At 36.7% G+C, this 22,784-nt stretch overlaps 1 protein-coding gene across 7 annotated transcripts; it reads right to left on the reverse strand.

Moving 5' to 3' along the window:
* Window positions 1-8,554: 8,554 nt before the first annotated feature.
* Window positions 8,555-15,402, reverse strand: LOC145791093 (uncharacterized). Of its 7 annotated transcripts, XM_082870953.1 has the most exons (11): window positions 15,071-15,260; window positions 14,767-14,819; window positions 13,696-13,789; window positions 13,308-13,388; window positions 12,139-12,391; window positions 11,955-12,046; window positions 10,112-10,216; window positions 9,305-9,376; window positions 9,061-9,204; window positions 8,895-8,955; window positions 8,555-8,810 (listed from the first exon to the last, which is right to left on the reverse strand). In XM_082870953.1, the coding sequence occupies exons 7-11, from the start codon at window positions 10,135-10,137 to the stop codon at window positions 8,802-8,804; spliced, it is 312 nt and encodes a 103-aa protein (XP_082727079.1). In that variant the 5' UTR covers window positions 10,138-10,216; window positions 11,955-12,046; window positions 12,139-12,391; window positions 13,308-13,388; window positions 13,696-13,789; window positions 14,767-14,819; window positions 15,071-15,260; the 3' UTR covers window positions 8,555-8,801. The 7 variants fall into 7 exon arrangements, 5 of the variants coding, with proteins under 5 accessions (XP_082727079.1, XP_082727082.1, XP_082727083.1 ...); XR_014330742.1 differs by having other exon boundaries at window positions 9,330-9,376; window positions 9,713-10,216; window positions 13,696-14,819; window positions 15,071-15,401; XM_082870956.1 differs by having other exon boundaries at window positions 13,696-14,819; window positions 15,071-15,402.
* Window positions 15,403-22,784: the final 7,382 nt, after the last annotated feature.

Below are 22,784 nucleotides of genomic sequence, written 5' to 3' on the forward strand. Positions count from 1 at the left end.
GTTTAGATTATCAAAATAGGACCCGTGATGGCCCCCACAGGCCGAACAGCACCGTTCAGTGTAATGCCCAAAAAGTAACCAATTATTTCTTGGCATCAATTCAGTTGCCCAGATAGTACGGCCGTACAACTCACACTCCTAATTTTCTCCTACACACTTGTTTATACAATTTTTTAATATACATTTTTTCATAAAAAGTCAAAAAGTTAACCCAAACAACTATATTTTTTTCCTCAACTTTTTAGTCTAAAAATTCAAAAAGTACACTTATTTAGGACACCCCAAACCCCCTTAGTTAGTTACAGCCTAGTAGGCCAAACTTAATAGTAGGCCCACCAAGGAACCCACGTTGATCCAAACCTTATGACACTTAGACACCTGTTGGGTAATGAGTCGACTATGTGGCAGATAAAGATCTTGCAGAGTTATTGAGCCCAGGCATCAAGCATTAAATGAGGCCGTCATAGCATTAAATGTAACGCTCCCAAAATATATACAAATAATCCATTCTATAAGATCTATGAACATAATAAAAATGATATACTTCATTCATTAAAGTTTATATTACAATAGGTGTTACATGAATTATACATCCATAGATATTCATTCAGAATCTACAACATATAACATATGTTAATAACAACAAAATGAATGTCCTACAAGTTTACATCTTTTCAAGAGATAACTTGGTTACAACAAATGAGAGTCATAAGCTCTATACATATAAAGCCCTTGGCTTGAATAAATATTTAAACACAAAATAACAAAGTAGAGCTTCCAACTCTTAAGTCCTCCCAAACTACATCCTTGAAGGGAAACATATCGCCAGTACTTGAAAATGGTTTCCCAAGTAGGGTGAGCCAAAGCCCAGTAGAGATAAACTAACCTAATATATAAGATTTAACTAAAGTATAAATGCCAAGTATAATTATATTCAACATTCATGACCAACTTATATTCTTTCCAAGACCATTCAATACTGATACCTATATCTCAATCCATTTCCATCTATTCAATTCATATTAATCCAATTAATTCTGAGTCAATTCATGAGACAAGTTCATTGTTACCTAAACAATTCGAATGAGACTACAACTCAGTGATTCACAATTCAATACAACTATTATTCAAACACTTTAATTTTTCCATTTTATGGAATTTTTATCCGAGAGAATCGACACCCATATATATATATACACAAGATTTCAAGTTTTGCCATTTTACGAAATTCTCATTCGATGGAATCGGCACCCATTTATACATAAGGTTTCGGGACTTTCACCCAAGACACTTCGGCCAACTTAATTATAAATGGAGTTCATCCCCTATCTCCTCCTAAACAATGATACATATACAATGTATTTAAAAGTATTATCATATACAATGACCATCCACAACACACTTTCAATATCTCAATCATACCATCATATTCAATGAGGTAAATTAAAATATAGGTTTTAATTCACCTAATCCACATGTAGTTTCTACAACAATCATAGCTATCTTCCACTGATAACCCAAACAAATATTTCTAGACAGATATACAATCTTTTAAACAGATAATTTATCAAATTCCCATAGGTGAGTGATTTAACAAATCTAACTACACCATTCATTCATGCATCCTCCCAATTTCATATTTCCCATATCAATCTCATCATTTATACAAAGTAATTTATTTAATTCAAATTAGGGCAAATTTTTCTCTTTTCCAAATATCAACCCCTAGGCTAAATTTTACCATTTTAACCTATATAACCTCATATTCAATACCCCCCCCCCACACACACATATATATATATATATATTCATGGAGCCCAATATAAAACCTCTCTTTCAATTTTTGAATCCAAACCCTAACTTCACCAAAACCTTCTTAAATCCCACCATTTATACATAACAACAAATACCTAGGCTAAAAACCATATTAGTGCGTAGAATATCTTTACCTCAATAGTAGAAGCTCAAAGGAGATGATGAAGAACTTCAAAATACTCCAAATTCGATTTTGTTCGGATCAAGGGAAAGCCCACAAGATGCTCTATCTTTTTCTCAAAGGGAGCAGAGTAGAGACCCTTAGATTCTAGGGGATTTGTAGAGAGAAGTTGGGTTTTAGAGAGAGAATGAGCCATTTTAGGGTTTTTGTGAGAAAAGAGGTCAAAAAGTGATGTAAAAATTCTCTGCTGCGAACTGATATTCGCAACTTTCGCTCGAGCGAAAGAGTTGTCGCTTGAACGACCAGACATAACAAGCGATCTCGCTTGAGCACAAAATACAAAGCTTCAGAAGTTTTACAGACGCTCATGTTCGCTCGAGCGTAAGAAGCCTTGCTCGAGCGAAGCACTTCACCTTCCCAGAAATTCTGCGTTTGAGAAAGAAACCTGAGGACTCTTAATTCTCGCTCGAGCACAAGAAACCTCACTCGAGCGAATAACCAAATTTCATAAGGCTCGCTCGAGTGCAAGAATCCTCGCTCGAGCGAAGAAGCCAAAATCTAGACAACAACAATCTAGACCAACCAACAACCAACCTGTTCCAAACACACCTAACATATTCCAAAACCTAAATTCAAAGAGTTAAAGGAGAAAAATAAGACATGGATCCAATATTAAACCACGAAACTCAAGTCTGGAATACAACAAAAGTCGGGTCAAAATCGGAATCGCTATATTAAATGCAACAAGACCTCTCGCTCCTCGAGTATGGTAAAACTGCCATGGTTGACGACAAGTAAACGATAGACTTTCGGCCAATGAGATAGTTTGAATGGACAAGGAAATGATTAATAAGAGATATAAGAAAACTCGTGGAGAAGGTTAGCAAGAACAAGTAACTCTCTCTCTTTAACTCTCTCTCTCTCTCTCTCTCTAATTATCTCTCTATTTCATTTAACACTTTCAACTTAACTTGATCGTCAGAGTGTCTACGGGGAGTAACCGCTTCAATCTTGGTGCCTCCCCACTGGACCTTTTGCAGGGATGCAGTAAGAGGACGAATGTTAGTGGACTCATGGAACGCCTGGATCTGTCCGACCCATCCACCATTATCATAGAGCAAGTTTATCTAATTATTAGAAACTTGAGAAGTAGCCAATACTAGTCGCCAATAATTTATTAAAACACTTACTAATTAAAGTCAAAATTTGTTAATGTTTTTCCCCAAAACCATCTGCAATGGTTTGCCATTCTTTGCCAAACTATGACATTGTGAAATTTTGACCAACACTTTATTTATTTATTTTTAATGGGACATACAAATAATATTTTTTTGACATCAAAAGTTGATTTAAATATTTTCAATTAATTTTACTATTGTGAATTTCAACATCAACCATTAAAGATGCTCCTGTCCCATTATTTTGTGACTGAGTGAATTACTATTGAGTCTCTTAATGAATTACTGAAAATTTGTTTGATTATTAATTTTAAGACCTTCAAAAATCAGTTTTTAGATGTCCAAACTCGATTCCAATTGGACTGCGCTAAGTGGGAACAATAATGCTCCATATCTCCAGTGGGGGTCGCACCCCCAGTGAGGTGTCGCGCCCCCACTGGTTGAAACTTAAAAAAAAAAAAAAAAAAGAAAATAATTTTTTTGGGACCAATTATGGACTGTCACCTCACTGGGGGTCGACCCCCAGTGAGTGTATGAGACATTTTTCTAAGTGGGAAATACATGATTTTATAAATATATATATAAAAAAAAAAAGTAAGGTGAAACACACACCATTCAATAATTCTCCCTGAAAACAGTACGGTAAAAAGCTTCAAAACTGATTTCACCTGAGTTTAAAGACTATTTAAATTAAAGAATATCAACACACCTTGACCAGAAATTCACCTGGTTAAAAGTTAAAAAAAAATGACAAGACAAAACAAAACTTGCAGTGTAGTCAGTGAGTGAGCAGTGAGAGTGGCACATTTTTAGCCAACGCCTGAAAGCCACGTATCACAAAATGTTTGGGTTTCCAAAGTTTCCATTTCGATACAACAATACACCAACCAAAGTATTTGTATTACCAACCTTTGCTTTTTTCCCTTCCGAAATTTCTTTGCTCTTCACATCTTTCCAAATTTTTACAGAAGTTATGTTATATGACTCTTGTATCTGTGCCACCACTACTACATGCTTATTTTTGTACTCTTATAATTGGCTTTCAATGTGGACTTCCCTCTCTTCATTTATCTCTCCTTTTAAAAAAATAAATAAATAAATAAATAAGCAGCTAAAGTTTTGTTTTAACTAATCTCTCAAATACATATAATTCTTCAATTCTATATATGTTACAAATATTTATTTGGACCAAATTAACGCAACCTAGTTGTATCAATATTGCCCTTTATCTATTTATTTATTTATTTTTACATTGTTGATTTAGTTTAACTAATAACATTCATTCAGAAATTGAATAGAAATCAATAAAAAAAGAACAGCAAATTGAAGAGGGAATTTACTATTTTAAATTAAACACTATTTTCCCCTTAATTTTAATCCAATTTCTAAGTGAGTAATATTAATTAGACTATAAATTGACCTAATGTAAAAAAATTATGGATAAAATTAATGCAATTACAGAACTATAAGGACAAATTAGAGGGATTAAAGATATAATGTGTCATTTTCACTTGACACAGACCTTAAGACATATTTTAACATTTTCATTAAATATTTGTTCACTTGTCGAATTAATAGACATTTAACACATAAAATTGAGTTTTAGTTTCAACAGTTTTTGTTGATTAACTCACATTAGAGACGCTAATCTCTAATTACTTAACTAAAAAGTTTCAGCTCACACACGGAGGGGTCATTGTCACTTTATCACTGCTAACTTGAGGACTGGTTGCTTTCAGATCTGTATTTCCAATTTTGAGTGAATAATGATGTTTTAAAAGAACTTGTTTGAGCTTGAACACAGTCCCATGTAATTCTCATTTTCATTTTTGTGACTTAATTAAAAAGCTTCTTCTTAGCTGCTGATCAACATGACATGACATCCAAGTATTGAAGAGGACACCTCATCTTATCTTGTTATTGATATCATAAACTTCTATGTTAAAAACGCGATGACTTTGCGCCGATCCAAGTTTTTGGGCCACATTCGACACATGAATACGCATAATTATTGACAAATTATGTGTGAAGCTCAAATGCGTGAATTTAGGAATCATTTCAGACAAATCTCATTACGAGTTAAGGCCTGGTTTAATAATGTGTCTGTTTTCTATTTTTTGTTTTCTACTACGTTTTTTTTTTTTTTAAAAGAAAAAAAAAATTTGAAAATGTAAACTTGTTTGAAATATTATTTTTGTTTTAAAAAAAATTTGAATTGATTTCAAACAAATTTAAATTTTTTTGAAAACAAAAGAATTTTATTTTCACTTATTTTTAAAAATTACTTTCACTTTCTCTTTTCTTCCTGATCACCTTTGGCTACCATCACCCATTGCCACCACTAGCCACCACTAACAACCATTGGTTGCCGCCACAGTTGTTAGTTAGTCGGTAGCTGATGATTGATGACCCTTTAGCGAGGTTAGACAATAGGACAACCACGACCCATGATCTCCGACCACTCTCTAGCCCCTCCTTGACTTCAGACGACACTCCGTCCACCACATTTGTCCATCCTTCAGCGCTAATCACCACTTCCATCAACTCACCAAAATGTTTATTTTCAAAACTTTTGTTTACATCAAACATTTATTTCTTTTTGTTATTGTTTTTTACAACAATAAAAATATTTGTTGCATTTCAGAAACAGAGACTTTAAGGTATGAGTCATCCTTAGAAAAGCTACTAATGTTAGGCTTGTAATTAAGTCCATATATGATCAAGCAACAAGTCCTTATAGAAGATTAGACACCTTACAATGAGGTACACCATATTCCTGTAGGAAATACAATGAAAGACAACCAAGATTGTTTAATCTGTAAAAAATCAAAATTTGCTTCCAATGTATTAAACTAAGAAATACTAAAGGTATACACCATATGTATCTTATAATTAAAATAAAAAAATAATATAATTTTAATTTTTTGAGTCACAACTAAAAAAAGAAAAATGTCATAGTTTCAATTTTCTAAGTCATAACTAAAAAAAAGAAAAAATATCATAACTAAACACTACATGAGATATAACTAAAGAACTCATGAGTCATAACTAAAATAATGCTATAATTAAAGAAGAAAATTGGTTATTACTAAAGGAGAAAATAACATAATTATGGATATATTTTTTTAAAATTAATTAAGAATGCATATGATTCACCTTTGGTACACATTTTAGAATTTCGTATTAAACTATTATAACTTTTTGGTCAACCTTTGGAATAAAGATCACATTCCATCATGAGAATAGGGACAGCAATTTAAATTTGGCCCTACGGGGACTCGACCTCCCAATCCCGATTAGTACAGTTTTTTCTCGAAAAATACCTCCTACAGGCTGGGGATGATATTCAAAAAAGAATTCCCGAGAAGCTTTGGGCCAGGGACGGTGATAAGTTTTTTTGTCCCGGCCTCGTCTCTGTTCTCGTCCCGTTTCCACCTCGCCTCTCTCACTCACTCACTCACTTACCTACTACTCATCTCTCTCTCTCTCTCTCTCTCTCTCTCTCTCTCTCTCTCATCTCAGATCTAATATTCCCAACCAATCTCTTCTCTCTCTCTCTCTCTCTCTCTCTCTCTCACACACACACACACACACATCTCAAATCTAATCCCTTTCTTCGCTTCTCTCTATCTCTCGTCTCTCCGCCGCCATGACTGCATACCATCGCTTGATACCGCCGGCGCAACCAAAGTCTCCATATTTTCTTTCAAGCTTGTTACACCAGAGCTTTGACCACTCCGCCGCTCGTTGCACCAAAGCTCCTCAACTCCACCACCAATTGAGACCTCTCTTCTGTGTGTGTGTGTGAGCGTGATGATGATGATGATGATGATGATGATGATGATGATGACGACTCCTCAAATCTTCAGATGTGTGTGTGTGTGTGTGTGTGTGTGTGATGATGATGATGATGATGATGATGATGACGACTCAGTTCTTTAACTTTGTCACCGTCGGGGATTTTTCAGGGTCGAGAAAACCCGATCCTTGTCAGGGGTTGGGGTTGGGGCTGGGGCGGAGGCGGGGACGGGGGCGGGGTTGAGGGGGATGGGTTCCTCGACGGGGATCGGGGGCGGGGACGGGAAATTTCATACTTTGGGGAATCGGGGACAGGGAGGGCAATCTCTAGCGCCGCCCCGGCCCGTTGCCATTCCTACATAAGAAGTTATTAATTGATCGTGGAGTATTGCTCCATACTATTTATTGAGGGACAAGTATTTCATAATCTCCTAAAAAAAGATAAAAAGATGATAAATTCTACTAATTCAGCCAATAGCAACCAAGTTAAAACACCACGTTAACTTGTCCAAGCGGAAAGAATAATATTCCTCCCAACATATTCCCACGAGAATAGCTATGAGAACATTAGTCACCATATCAGTGGCCAAGTACATATAGCCCTTAGCGATTGATGTAAAAATTACAATGATGAAATTAAAATTTTATGTGTTAGTATGAAATATTATAATTTTGAGAATTTTGTTTTATTGATATTATCGCTATTTATTTATTTATTTTTTAAATTATTAAATGAAAATTTTATTTGTAGGCCTTCTTATCACTACAAGAATTTACACTTTTGGCAACAAAAAAATTGGTCGCTAAAAGTCCATTTTTGGTCGGCAAAAGTTATCTGCGACCAAATTTTTTGGTCGCTATTTTGGTCGCCAATTGAGGGTCGGCAAAAGTAATTCGCGACCAAAATTTTGGTTGGTCGGCAAAAGTCGGATTTGCCGACTAAATTTTTGGTCGCGAAATATATCATTACCGCGACTAATTCATTTAGTCGCTAAAACACTTTGGTCGCGAAAAGTGATATTTTCCCGACCAAAAAGTTTGGTCGCCAATTATCACATTCAACGACCAAAAAGTTTGGTCGCCAATTATTACATTCAACGACCAAAAAGTTTGGTCGCCAATTGTGACATTCCGCGACCAAAAATTTTGGTCGCCAATCGTGACATTCCGCGATCAAAAAGGAGGGTCGCCAATTGTGACATTCCACGACCAAAAAAGGTTTTGGTCGCCATTTGTTACTTTTCGCGACCAAAACTTTTGGTCGGCAAAAGTGAGTTTCCACGACCAAGAGCTATTTTGGTCGGCAATAGATGTATTTTTTGCGACCAAAACTCTTGGTCGGCAATTGTCATTTTTTGCGAAAAAAAATTATTTATTTGTCGCGACTAATAAATTGGTCGCCAAAGCAGGAAAACAATACACTTGTAATTCCTAATAATTTATTCAATCCATAATAAACCTATAATTTTAAAGCATCACTCAAATTAACTGAATCATTAACATTCGACACAATACATAATTCATTAACATTCGATTTATTCAATTTCTGTCAAACAACCAGACATCCCCAGCATGGTGTTCCACCAGACATTGTTCACACAAAATAATGACAACCAAAGAATCCAACAACACCTTTCTAAACTGTCAAACAACCTACTTCCAAAATTTCTTAAATTTCCCAAAACACTAGTGTACATTATATACATCCTATTTATAGAACTACATTCCAATTCAAACTGAAACACCCTAGTTTTAGCAAGAACAAAAAGAAACAATTTTACGAGTAAATAATATGTGGAAGCTTTGACTAAAACAAGAACTCTGTGTCAAAAACTTCGAGGACATTGTGGACGCCAATAGGGTTCACACCTGGCCGGAAAGCATTTCCTTCAATATACCTGTGACAACATTTAATCAATTAACATTTCACCTAGTGTTGGGTAATTGCAATTTGCTTGTACTGATTGAAGACAGAAACTCACATTTCTTTCAAGAAAGTGTGCATCCGGGATTCTCCCAGTAAATTGATTATGATCCAGGTACCTGCAATGAAAGCAAGCTTAAGATGTTATCACAGAGAGATTATCTGCAATGAGATACAAATAGTAAAGCATACAAATACTGTAGGGAATAGAACATGAAATTTACAAATGTCCGAGTTGTTGCAGAGTGCCCAATTCTGGTGGAATTCGCCCAATAAAACGATTTTCATGTAGATAGAGGTAACGTAGCAGAGGAAGATTAGCTAATTCTTTGGGGATTTCTCCTTTGAAATTATTGAAACTCAAGTATCTGCAGAAGATTCATTATAACACATTAATAGTATATAGAATAAATAATATGAGAAAATTCCAACAAAACTAATACCCTCAAAGATGATGAAATTACTCACAGATGGGTTAGACTCTTTAGTTCACCTATTTCAGGAGGAATGACATCTTGCAACTTATTCCACCTCAAATTGCTGGAAAGAAATAAGAAAGAAAAATACTGTAAGTAAACAGAAAATTAGAAAACAAAAAAGATCAGAGCAAGTGGGCTAGAGTTCTCAAAATTGGAGAAAATGTTTTCCACATGAAGTGGTTGGAAAAAAAAAATTCAATACAGACAACTTGTTAGTGTATTTGAATACAGACAACTTGTTGGTTAATAATAGGGTTTAAATTATACATCAGCAATTTCAATCCTCAAAGAATGTATTTGACTGGAGCAACTCATTTGATCATCTGACATCATACACTCCATTCACACAGACACTGTTTTATAAAATAGAAAATATTTAAATTGTTTAGCCATTTACTTCATTCCACCCTAATGTGACATGCTCTCCTCCAGATAGTCCAGACCCTGAGAAATCAAGGGTGAAAACAGTAATGTTTGAAGGCAACAATCTGTACTCATCCACATTTATTTTGGAAACAACAGTAAAATTAACACCACCACAAAACTCTTTTGGAAACATAGTAACACTTTTTCCTTACTAATAACAAACAATGCTATGCTTCCTATAACAAAGATCTCATCCGTATGCTGTAGTATGCTAACAGTTTTTCATCAACAACAACAAATGAGTATATTTGCAGGTACATTAATAGGATTTTAATCAAATAATCGAAGTATTTGGTTGGTTACTACCCTTGCATTGAATGCAACAATGTATTGCATCTTGAAACAATCATTTTGAGGACATTTACCCAACCTGGTTTTGCAGTAAAGCTTCATCATTAAGCAAGAAATGGTTTGAATGTCATCAACACCCCGATTACTTCGATTACATTCAGGTGGAAGAAAACCATCTGGTCACCTGCATTCAGATGAACAAATACAACTAAATATAGATTTCAAAAGCAATAAAATTGAAAGTATTGCATTTTTTTTAAAAGCCATACACAGTAGTTTAAAATACATTGATAGCAAAGGAAAAAAATGCAATACATTGATATGGCAGTACTTGTGAAATTAGAAATCAATTTATTTATAATGACGTGAACTACTATATGTCATGAATTATTATATGTCATTTCTCAAAACCCAACCTACCGCCAATGCCATATCAATATGAATTAATTTCAAAGTTATATTATAAAATTTTCTTCACATTTTTTATGTCGATACTTTGAAGTGATCACTTTAGTATAGGCGTAAATTAAGCAATGACCAGTCACTTTATAAAGTGTACCATTCTTTTTAGGACCTTTGAGAAGCTTTTAGCCAATACATCTTCATCTTCGTGATGATATCATCAAGGGAGAAAGACAGCATCAATGGTTTTATGAACCAATTGATTACTGAATTGGTTTCTCCATATCTGTCAAGAAATTAGATTCATTCACATGGACTCCACTGTCCACTCAAAGAACTAAATACATGGGTGTCCATTGATGCTTTGAAGCTTCTCTCAAAGAAATCAAAATTACCATGGACCAAAAAACATTTCACGTGACCTTTTTCAAAGTTTGACAGAATCACTACACCATTCCTTTTAGACTGAATAAAATATATGATCTATGGAGCAAGCACTTCTAAGTGCACAGAAAATAGGTAAAACTTTATTTTCTCTATGATATGATATGATTAATGCAACTTCACAGACATAGGTTGATAATGAATAAGCCATTGGTATAAATGTTGTAACATTATTCCCCGTAGCAACAACATCCTTTGCTATAAATCACTAGGCAATAATTTTGTTAATGATAGTTTTAACACTTCATATTTGAAGCTAAAGGAAAAAAAAAATTACGTCATATTTTAAACTACTGTATACGGCTTTTGAAAAAAATGCAATACTTTCAATTTTAAATGCAATACATTGATATGGCAGTACTTGTGAAATTAGAAACCAGTGTTTGTAGAGACTTGAGAGCCTGACACCATTTTGTGCATCCTTCCGAAATCATACCCATGTCATGATCTGTAACTCAATTCAACAAATCTTAAAGGAGGACGACCCAATGCACGAAGTTTCCACTAAAGCAGGGTCTGGGAAGCATAAGATGTAAGCAGCCTTACCCCCACTGGGGACGCTAACAGCAATTCTTATCAAATAAGACAGAATTATTCAAAGCTAATTTGCACAGGCAGTATATTTCCACAAAATACAAACTTTGGAATTCCCCTCGTCTTTGGAAGCAAAATCAGTGTAAACCACAACTTACTAATAAAGTAAAAAAATGAAAACACAATGTCCCAAAAGATAAAAACCACAGAAATAGGTCCTACTAAGTACTCATTGATTATTCGTCACCCTTTCATATGATTCCTTTTAATTGCATGCCTTTAAAATGAAAAAGAAAAAAAATGTGGCAATCCATTGTCTTGTTCTTTTCTAGTGAGCCAGAAATTGCAAACTTCGGAGCACCACAAGTCCTCTGCCCCATTCATTTTCTACCAAAGTAACAAGGCCTTATGTTTAATACACTTTCTTACCTATTTGAATAATGCTGAGCATGTTATTTTTAGCACCATGTTTGTACTAAATATTTCTTCTCATCAAAAAGAAAAGAAAAAAAATGTAGGAACTTTGGTTAAAGCTTGCTTACCTCTTCAGGCCGGGAACTTTCTGTTGGCCTCGCACGTTTTTTTATGAACAACAACCTTCCATTGCTTTAGTTCGTTATTCATAGGTCCAAGCCTGTAGAGAATATGCAGAGTAACACATGAAAATCCAAATCTAAAATTGAACATTACAATCACAGAAAATCGAGGATACCACTACACACATACATGGTGCAACATCCAGGAGCCTTCATGAAAACATGAGAAACTGCTAGACCAACATCCTTCCAAGCTATAGAGTTCCTACCATCCTCTGTGCTAGTACTTGCCCCACCTTGTCGCCCAAAATCTCTGAGCAGACAGTTTACAAAGTCTGAAGGGGTAATTCCCTCTTTACTGTGTCCTTTAACAGATGTAACCAACGTGTTCGTGATGTTCAACAGAGCTTCAGCATCTGCAACTTGTTCTCTAGGTTTCTGTACTGAAAACCAAATTCAAGAAAACAATATTGTTTGTAGATTTCAGCCCACCAATAACCAGACTAACACATACACATAATAAATTCAGATGATTAAGCTAGAATCAACTTGCTTGAAGAACAACACCATTTAAGAAATTTAAAAAACCCATAAAGAATATAGGGCAAATTACACCGATGATCCCTATATTTTACCCCTTGTATCATTTTGGTCCCTACACTTCCAATTGACTCAATTTTGACCATTAATTTTAAATTTTGCGTCAATTTCGTCCAATTGATAATATCAATAGTGCTTTTTAAGAAAAATTATCACTAAATTAATTGAAGTTAACACACTGAGTTTGATAAGTTTATAATATTACCTTTAAAAATATGGCATATGACTCTTATGTATATATTTTTTATTAAAAAAAATACTAAGAGTTATAACAAATTGGACCAAACTGAGACAAAATCATAAATTCAAGATCAAAATTGATTCAATTAAAATTACATGGACTAAAATGACACAAGGACCATGACACTTATGTGAATATTTTTTTATTAAAAAAATGCTAAGATTTGTAACCAATTAGACCAAACTGAGACAAAATCACAAATTCAAAATCAAAATCAAATCAATTAAAATTACAAGGACTAAAATGACACAAGTACCAAAGTACAAGGACTACCATCGTAATTTACCCAAGAATAAAATACCTTTTACCCACATACTAATAATCTACTGTTTAGTTTGATGGCTTTACAAAATGCAGGAAGCAAACACAGCAACATGTTCAATAGAAATCAACTATTTAGTTAAGCAACCCAACTTACCCAACTAACCTAATACATATAAATAAACACATACATAACTTCTAAGCACATATTATCTATACTGATTTTAAACTATTAATGTGACTAATTTTGTAAATACCTAATTGATGCAAGCTTTCCACGTCATTGATGATCAAATTGAACTTGTCCGAATCGAACCTTGATAAATCATCTCTCTCATCTACAACAAACAACAATCAGAAACACGAAACACAAAACAATAATAATAACCAAATAAAATTAAGAATTTGTTAAGAGGAAAGTTAATTACCAGAAATTAGGTGTTACACGAAACAGCTTTGAATAATTCTGTCTTATTTGGTTTTAATTAGATAAAAAAAATTGGATTAAAGTTTCCTGTGTGTTACAAAACTACAGCAAGAGCCTGGTAATCAGAGAAGTACTGCACCACATAATATACCGATATATCTAAATACTTTTTGATATACCCAAAGGAAATATATCACATGATTGTGGATATTAAATACCTTTGCCCTACAACTGACTGCATCTTCAAGTTTTCCCTCTTCTAAAGCTGTTTTTGATTGTCTGTCGTCCATCTGCAGATGAGCACGCTGCATGCTGCCGCAAAGAAACGGAGAATACAGAAGTTATACAGAGCACTGACCAATTCAGTGTCATTATTCTACCAAGCAAGTAACATGGTGTATTGCATTGCACTAACACTAATAATAATGTCTACTTTCCCGACATTTCTAAAACACTGTTAAACTGTGAAAAAAATACCGGAATGCAATGTTTTCGCCAACTATGCTGCCGTCATCTTAGGTTTCCGGAATCTTTTTATTTAAATCAAGAAACACAAAGAAAATAAACTATTTAAAAGCAGTTAAAACCTCTGGGATATGCAAGCTTTTGTACAAATAATAAAAGAGTTGCTGATCTCCTACTACTTAACTGCATAGAAATTAAATATTTAAAACCGTTAAATGGCTCTCCAAAGAAGATTATAAAAGTATAGGCAGATTAGTCCCTGTTAATGGGGGCCTTGGAAGGGTGGCCTACGTAACATTTGAACATTATGTACCAAGTGGTTTCCCTCGAATTCAAACCACAACCACAAGGCTATTGGACTGATTTTTAACCAATAAACTAGTGACCCCTAGTTTTCTCCAAGCAAGATTTTAAGCAAACAAATACAACCATAGGTCTTATGCACGAGTATAATTTAGCCAAAAATTTTGCTATCAGAAAAATTTTGAAAAAAAATATATGGGAAGGAGAGTGAATGACTAGGGAAATTTCATGTCAGTGAAGGATGGATTTTTTGGACTTGCAGCGGTCTATAAACAGGGTGAGGATTTGGCAATTTAATTAGGCCAGAAAAGAGAAACTTTTGCCATCATAACAATAAATCTACATGGTCACAGAAATTAACACTCTTGGATTGCATAATAATATTTACATGAGCTAAGAAATTAACAAACAGAACCTCATCAACAACCCAATTAAATGAAGAAATTAAACACAAATAAATCTACATGTCACAGAAATGCCCAAAAACTAAGTAGGAACAAAAAAAAAAATGAAATTGTTACTGAAGAATTGTCCTGGAACGACCCGTGCTTCATCACCAAAAGCAATAATAATTCTGGGGAAAAAAGAGAGTACAAAGTTAATCAACAAACAGAAAAATAAAAATAAAAAAAATTGAATCTTCATCTATTATTATGCAATTTTCTCAAGCTTTCTAGGCTCTGCATTAACACAAATGTTCATAACTAAGCCTCAAATAGTTATGTGCATATACATATATGTTGGATTGAAATGTGTGTGTGTTTGTGTGTGTGTGTGTGTGTGTGTGAGAGAGAGAGAGAGAGAGAGAGAGAGAGAGAGGTTTACCTCAGTCGGCGTTGCCAGGTTTTCGTTTTGGGGCAAAACCCTAATAGCTCAATCGGAGGGACGGGTTGAATCGGCAAAGGTACCTGAGACGCCACACCACCGCTGCCGCTGCTAGCTATCGTCACTCGATGCTCACCGTCGTCGCTCGCTGCTCGCCATCGTGCCCCCTTGCTACTGCTGCCGCTGCTTGCAGACGTGAGAGTGAGAGTGAGAGTGAGAGAGAGAGATGAAATTGGGGATTTTTTTTGTTTAAGGGAGTTTTTTGAGTTGGTGAGAAACAAAAGGAGGGGGGGAATTTAGATAGAAAGAGGGGGAAACGAAAAGAAAAGAAGAAAAGAAGAGGAGAGGCGGTTGAAAATTCATTTTTGATTCATTTTTGATTGTTTAAGAAAATTTATTTTTGTTTAAGAAAAGAAGAAAAGAAACGAAAAGAAAATTAATTTTTTTTTATTTTTGATTGTTTTTTTTTAGTTATTAAGGTTGAAAATTTATTTGTTTCATTTTTATTTTAATGAAAAAAATTATTATTATTTTTATTTGGTAGAAATTGGGGTAATATTTTAATGAAAAATATTTTCTATTAAAATAAAGTTAATTTTTTGTGGTCAATTAAAAACATTTTCTCGCGGCCCATTTTTTTTGGTTACCAAGAATTAGGAACTAATTTTCTATGGTGGAAGAGAGGGAGCGGCAACAGTAATGAAGGTGGTAGATAAGAGGTAATGGTGGTGGTGGTGGTGGTGGTGATGGTGAAGGAAATTAGTGGTGAAGTTGTGGTAGTGGTAGAGGAGATGGCGTGGCGGTGGTGGAGGAGAGGTAATGGTAGTAGTAGTAGTGGCAATAGTAGTGGTGGTGGTAGTGGAGCGGTGGCGATGGTGGTAATAATGGTAGTTATAGAGGTGGAGTGGCAACAGTGGTGGTAGTGGAATGACATTTACAGTAATGGTGAAGGTGGTAGAGGAGATGGGTGGTGAGAGAGAGATGAGTGAAAGACAGATCGATGTGCCAGAGGTTATAGTAGTTTTGGCGAAGCTGCATCTTGTCCAGATGCTCTTGCGACGCCATTGACATCTTCGAAGAGCTCGAAAACCAGGAAACTCTAGCTGATGATGAAGATTTTCAAAAACACTTCTGAGAGATCTGTTTGAAGTAGCAATTGAGCACGACTCCGACAATGCAAGCGCGTTTGGTTGATTTCATGGCAATTTGGGGCTCGAGAGGGGGTGAGAGGACTTCAATTGAGGGTCGAGATTGAGCGGTTAGGTTAGGGTTTAGCTTGTTTCGAGGGGTGTGGTAGAGAGAAGCTTGAGAGAGATCAGGAATCGAGACGATGACTCAAATTTGATTCAGATCTCGACGATCTTTCGGATCCGACGGAGGCACCAGTGGAGGAGAAGGAGGATGAGCCCAGCTGGTGCAGTGGGTGTTTAGGAGAGAGAGAGAGGCACCAACAGTGAGGTGGTAGTCGTAGAGGTGAAGTGGCGACAGTGGTAGTAATGGTGGTAGTAGAATGGCGTTTGCAGTAGTGGTGAAGGTGGTAAAGGAGATGGGTGGTGAAAGAGAGAGAGAGATGAGTGAGAGACAGATAGAGAAGAGAAAGAGAGAGAGAGAGACAAAGACAGAGTAATGAACGAGAGAGAGACAAAGTGGTCGCTAAAAGTGCATTTTCTTGTAGTGGATAGATAAATCGAGAGGGAGCTCAGTAAATAGAGAAGACGGAATGGAAAGAGTGAACAACGCCAACATAGTGGGAGAGAGAGAGAGAGAGAGAAAGAGAAGAGAGAGAGAGAAGGACAAAAAGATAAAGAGATAGAGAGTGAGAGACAGAAAAAGAGACAAAGAGAGAAGAGAGATGAACGAGAGAGACAGAAAGAGAGATAGAGAGAAGAGAGATGAGCGAGAGAGACATAGAGAGAAGAGGGATAAACGAGAGGGAGAGAGAGAGATAGAGAGAAGAGAGATGAGCGAGAGAGACAGAGAGAGATGAGAGAGATAGAAAAGAGAGAGATGAGCGAAGAGACAGGGAGAGAAAAGAGATGAGAGAAGAGATAGATGAGTGAGAGACACAGAGAGAGAGAGAGAGAAAGAGAAGAGAGAGAGAGAGAAGGACAAAAAGATAAAGAGATAGAGAGTGAGAGACAGAAAAAGAGACAAAGAGAGAAGAGAGATGAACGAGAGAGACAGAAAGAGAGATAGAGAGAAGAGAGATGAGCGAGAGAGACATAAAGAGAAGAGGGATAAACGAGAGGGAGAGAGAGATAGAGAGAAGAGAGATGAGCGAGAGAGACAGAGAGAGATGAGAGAGATAGAAAGGAGAGAGATGAGCGAAGAGACAGGGAGAGAAAAGAGATGAGAGAAGAGATAGATGAGTGAGAGACACAGAGAGAGAGAGACAGATAGACAGAAAGAAAAGAGTGACGAGTAAGAGAGAGAAAGAGAAGAGAGAGAGAGGAACATGAAAAAACGGGTGAAAAGATATAGACAAAGAAAGGAGAGAAAAAAAGAGCGAAAAGAGATAGACGAGAGAGAGACAAAGAGAGATGAGCGAGAGAGATAAAGAGAAGAGAGATAGAGAAGAGAGACAAAGAGAGAAGAGAGATGAGAGAAATAGACAGAAGAGAGATGGACGAGAGACACAAAGAGAAAAATAGAGAGAGAGATAGATAGATAGACAGATAGAGAAGAGTGCTGAGTGAGAGAGAGAAAAATAAGAGAGACAAAGACACAGAGAGAAAGAGACAGACAGACAGAGAAGAGTGATGAGAGAGAGAGAGAGAGAGATAGAGAGACAGAGAGAGAAGAGAGACAGAGACAGAGAGATAGGAAGATGAAAAAATGGGTGAAAAAGTTCCGTGTCTACAGTCTCATTTTCTAGTAGTAAGTTGTCTCTATCATTCATGGGTAGAATAGAGGCGCGGATTTGGGAATTGTATATTTTATATAAAAATCAAATTTAAATATTTTATACAATCACACCTATTTAGGGAGTGTGATGAAAAAGTAGTAATGTATATATAATCACACTTTAATTAAAATGTGTGATTAAAAAATATATATATATATAATCACACTTATTTAAAAAGTGTGATTAAAAAGTAGTAGTGTATATATAATCACACTTTAATTAGAAGGTGTGATTAAAAAAATATATATATATATATAATCACACTTAATTGAAAAGTGACATAAAAAATAAATATTATCACACTCAATCAAATTAAGTGTGATTAAAATATCAATCTAATTTTTTTTATCACACTTCCAATAAAAATGAGATCTTTTTTTTTTGTCAAAGTGTGATCTTTAACTATTTTTGTAGTAGTGGAGAAACAGAGAAAGCAAGAGACTGAACTTATTTGGGTCTATGTACATATTGATAGAAAATAAATTGGGCGGTAATGTAAGAGTGTATTCCCACCAAAAACATGAATCTGTATTTTTGAAATTGTTTAACTTTATTGCCGACAAAATGTTTTTTGGTCCCTAAAAATAAGTATTTTGCCGACCACATTTTTGGTCGGCAAAGATCAAAAGTAAAAAAATTTCATTAATATTTGGCGACGAAAATATTAGTCGTAGAAAAGGTACCTTCGCCGACAAATCTTTTTAGTCGCCAAATCTCAATCAACGGCGACTAAAATATTTGTCGCTAAATGTATTAATTTGGCGACTAATTTTTTTGGTCGCTGAAAATAAGTTTTTGGTGACCAAATTTTTGGTCGCCAAAGAGAAAAATAATTTTTGGCGACCAAAAGACCATAGTAGTCGCAAAAAAAAATACCTTCGCCGACAAATATTTTTAGTCGCCAAATCTCAATCAACGGCGACTAAAATATTAGTCGCTAAAAGTACTAATTTGGCGACTAATTTTTTTTGGTTACTGAAAATAAGTTTTTGGCGACCAAATTTTTGGTCGCCAAAAAAAATGTAACCTTCCGCGACCAAATTTGTAGTTGGTCGGCAAAAGCATACCACTTTCTGCGACCAACTCATTTTTTGGTTGCCAAAATATAACATTCTGCGACCAATAATATTTAGTCGCCAAAAATAATGATCATTCGTGACTAATTAATATTTGGTCGCCAAATGTCATTTTTTTGCGACTAAAATTTTTTTGGTCGGCAAAAGTGGTCGGCAATTGTGTAAATTCTTGTAGTGTATGAGTTTCAAATTTTGTGCAGAATTTTGCATGACTTTTGACACATTATTAGAGAAGAATTGCTCTAAATACTGTTTAGTAATGCTTACAATTTATTATTTTTTGTTAAAAAAATATATTAAGCATGTAAATAATTATTTTTTAAAAATTAAAACAAAAAATATATTTTGGTACTGGCACATATTTTAAAATTTTATTTTGAAAATAAAAGAGAGAAGATTTATAGATGATTATTGGTGATCAGAGGTGATTGTATGTAGGTAGCTGAACATGATTGTTTGAAGCGAGAGGTAGTAGTTGCTGGAGGAGATCGCTGCCAACAATGATCGAAGGAGGTCTTTAGTAGAAGTGGTGAGCGGTACACGGTGGTTGGAGGGGGTGAGAGAGCGAAGAAAAAGTGAAAATTTAATTTTTTTAACAAATAAAATCATTTTTTAATTTAAAAAATTATGTAAATTATTTACAATTATTTAAAAATAAAAATAGATATATAATAATTTTTGCTAATAATTTTAATTTTTTTTAATAAGCATAAATAAAAAAAGGATAAATTACAAATACTCCCCCTAAGGTTTACTTAAATTACAAATTACTCACTATGGTTCTAGAAATTACATTATGCCCCTTAAGGTTTCTAATTTCATAAAAAATAGGTCATTTTATTAATAAATCATTAAGTTAATTAACATTTTTTAATAATGTTAAAATTTTATTTCAATTAATAATTCAGATAATTTTATTATTGTATAGGTGAACAGTTAGAAATTTCACTTTTTCAATTAATTTTGTTAAATAAAAATTTTGACAAAGAGGTATTAGTAATTTTCCAAACCACAAGAGGTAATTCATATTTTAAGTAAACTCAGGAGATATATTTGTAATTTATACAAAAACGATAAATATGCTTACCAAGTAAGTCCCTCAATAGATTTGTCAAAATCTAATTTTCACATATGAGTTATGAGAGGGAGATTTATAATGTGTCTTTGAGCCGTGGTAGAGGCCGGACAGAAGGAGGCCGAGTATGTTTTATGCCGAGCTAACCTAGCCTGTTCAGAGCCGGTCTTGCTCGGTCGAGGCCCAAGACCATGTTGGGGCCGAGCTACTTGGGCTTGTTTATGCCCAGAGTCGGTCTTGCTCGGCCGAGGTTCAAGCCCCGTGTTTGGGCCGAGCTCACTTGGTCGAGATGGTCTCTTACCAACCCGAGTTTCATGGGTCGCGCGTTTAGCTCGGCGGGAAGGCCTTCTGTTTACCGGCTCGACTTGTCTTGACCTCAGCTCTACCGGAATGCTACCGAGCTCGGTTGTTATGGAGCTCGGCGAGCGGCTTACTCGGACTTGTCACGCAGCCCGGTCGTGTGAGGTCGAGGTGATGTCCCCGAGCTACCAAGTTCCCGCTAATGTTGTCTGGCAGTTTGGTTAGGTGGTGTTAGCTGGATTCGTGCTGACAGATGGGAGAGCAGCTCCACGTATCAAAAGACTAGTGGGTGTAGAATTGAGTGCAGAAAGTATATAAGCATGACTGCGCCCCCCATGCTGGGAATGGAACATCATTTGGGAAGAAACACTCATTGTGATGTATCTCTCTTCCTCTCTCTCTCTCTCTGAGTGTGTGTGCTAACTTGACCGTTGGAGGTATTTTCCGGCCACACACCGCCGAGTAGCTCACCGCCGTTGTGCTCGCAGGTCGATCGGATAGACAAGGAGCTTGGACGAAAGGAGTACGGGCTACGCGGAATATTTGTTCCTCGTACAATTAGCGCCATCTGTGGGAAGCTTGATAGATAAAACCTTGTCTTTTAAGCTCATCTGGTCGTCTTCCATGGCGAACAACGACGAAATACCGTTGTCCGCCATCGACAGTGTTACCCCGAAGTCAGCTAAACGGAGAGACGAACTCTCTGCCGTACCAAACATGGCGGACCTGGAGACTTCTGCAGGTGGATATTCAAGAGTCACGCGTGATAAGCGCGTTAGAAGTTTTGGTCACTCACGGAGCCCAGACGGACACCGGCGGCGAAGAGAATCGCACGCTAGACGTCTGGAGCACAAGTTAAGGGACCAAGACGCACGTCATCTGGAGAATGGCGGCGGAGATGGAAGCTCTCAAAAGGCATGTCAAAGGGAAGGGTATTGCTGGAGTGGGAGACCACAATGAGCGCACCCAACCACGTCGTTCAGGCAGTCAGAGCCAGCAGCACACTCCCTCCCTTTCTATCACTAGAAGTTACAGTGTTAGAGATTCCGATGTGCCTATAGAGAAGTCTAGCGCGCAAGATAGTACCTATCAACCCTCACGTCCGGCGACGTCGTCGAGATATTCCTACTCCGCTCGTTCAGAGGACTTGCGGGTAGTCTTGAAGGAGCGGGCTCGCCAGCGAGAGACTCAAAGGGTGCCAGCGCTCCAGCGACTATCTTACGGGGGTCACACCAGTGAAGAGGTCATAATGCCACCACCTCGCCCAGCCGTGCCTTTCCTTCTTGACACAGATTTGGCGAGATTGAACGCCACCCCCTTCTCCCTTGAGATAGAAACCACACCGCTCCTTGTGGGCTTTCACCAGCCCAAGTTTACGATCTACAACGGAAAAATTGATCCATATATGCATGTAAGCCACTTCCGGCAGGTCATGGCGGGACATAGGCGCAATGACGCTCTTATGTGCCTTATCTTCCCATCAAGTTTGGGCGAGCTGGGTTTGAAATGGTTTAAGAGGCTGCCGGAGGGAAGTATTGAAAGGTGGCAGCAGTTGGCAGAAGCCTTTGTGACTCGTTTCAAAACCAATACTAAAACGCCAAAGGAGGTGGACCATAATCTCAGTGTCAAAATGGAGTCGAGCAACACACTCAAGGCATACAACTCTTGATACTGGGAAACCTTTAATGAGATTTTAGATTGCCCGATCAACCTGGTAATCACCCAATATAAGCGCGGTCTCCCGGTCGGACATAGACTGCGGGACTCGCTTACCATGAACCAGCCGATATCCATGGGCCAACTAATGCAGCGCATCAATGAGCACATCCGAGTAGAGGATGACGCGGCGGCGTCCACCGCGAAGACAACTCCGGTGATAACAGACAAGAGGTCGGCTGGCAAGGTACACGCAGTTAGACAGAAGACTAACCGTTCAAATGATTGCGAAGAGGAATTTGACCGTTGGTCAAATCATCGAAACCGAGGCAGGGGTCGTCGAAATGACCAAGCTGAATACCCTCGCGATGACGTAGCTGATGCTAACAGAAGGTTAAAAGCTCGGACGAGCATCACCACGGTCTTTAAGATTCCAATCTATCGCATACTTAGTGAAATCCGTGACGAGGATTACGTCCGGTTTCCTGCTAAGTTAGGCGACGCGCAAAAGGGCTTCAATCCGCGGTACCGCTGCACATATCACCAGGAGAGAGGATACCAGATAGAGGACTGTTTGCCTCTGAAGCAACACTTGGAGGAGTTAGTCACAGCCGGACACTTAGATCTTTACATTGATGGGGGTGTTAAGGCCGGGCATCCCACCCCGGCTAATCCGCATGGACCGGAGGACTTGGAGGCGCT

The sequence above is a fragment of the Camellia sinensis genome, chromosome 5 (assembly GCF_055761805.1).
Source record: "Camellia sinensis isolate YWXY chromosome 5, ASM5576180v1, whole genome shotgun sequence".
NCBI lineage: Eukaryota > Viridiplantae > Streptophyta > Magnoliopsida > Ericales > Theaceae > Camellia > Camellia sinensis.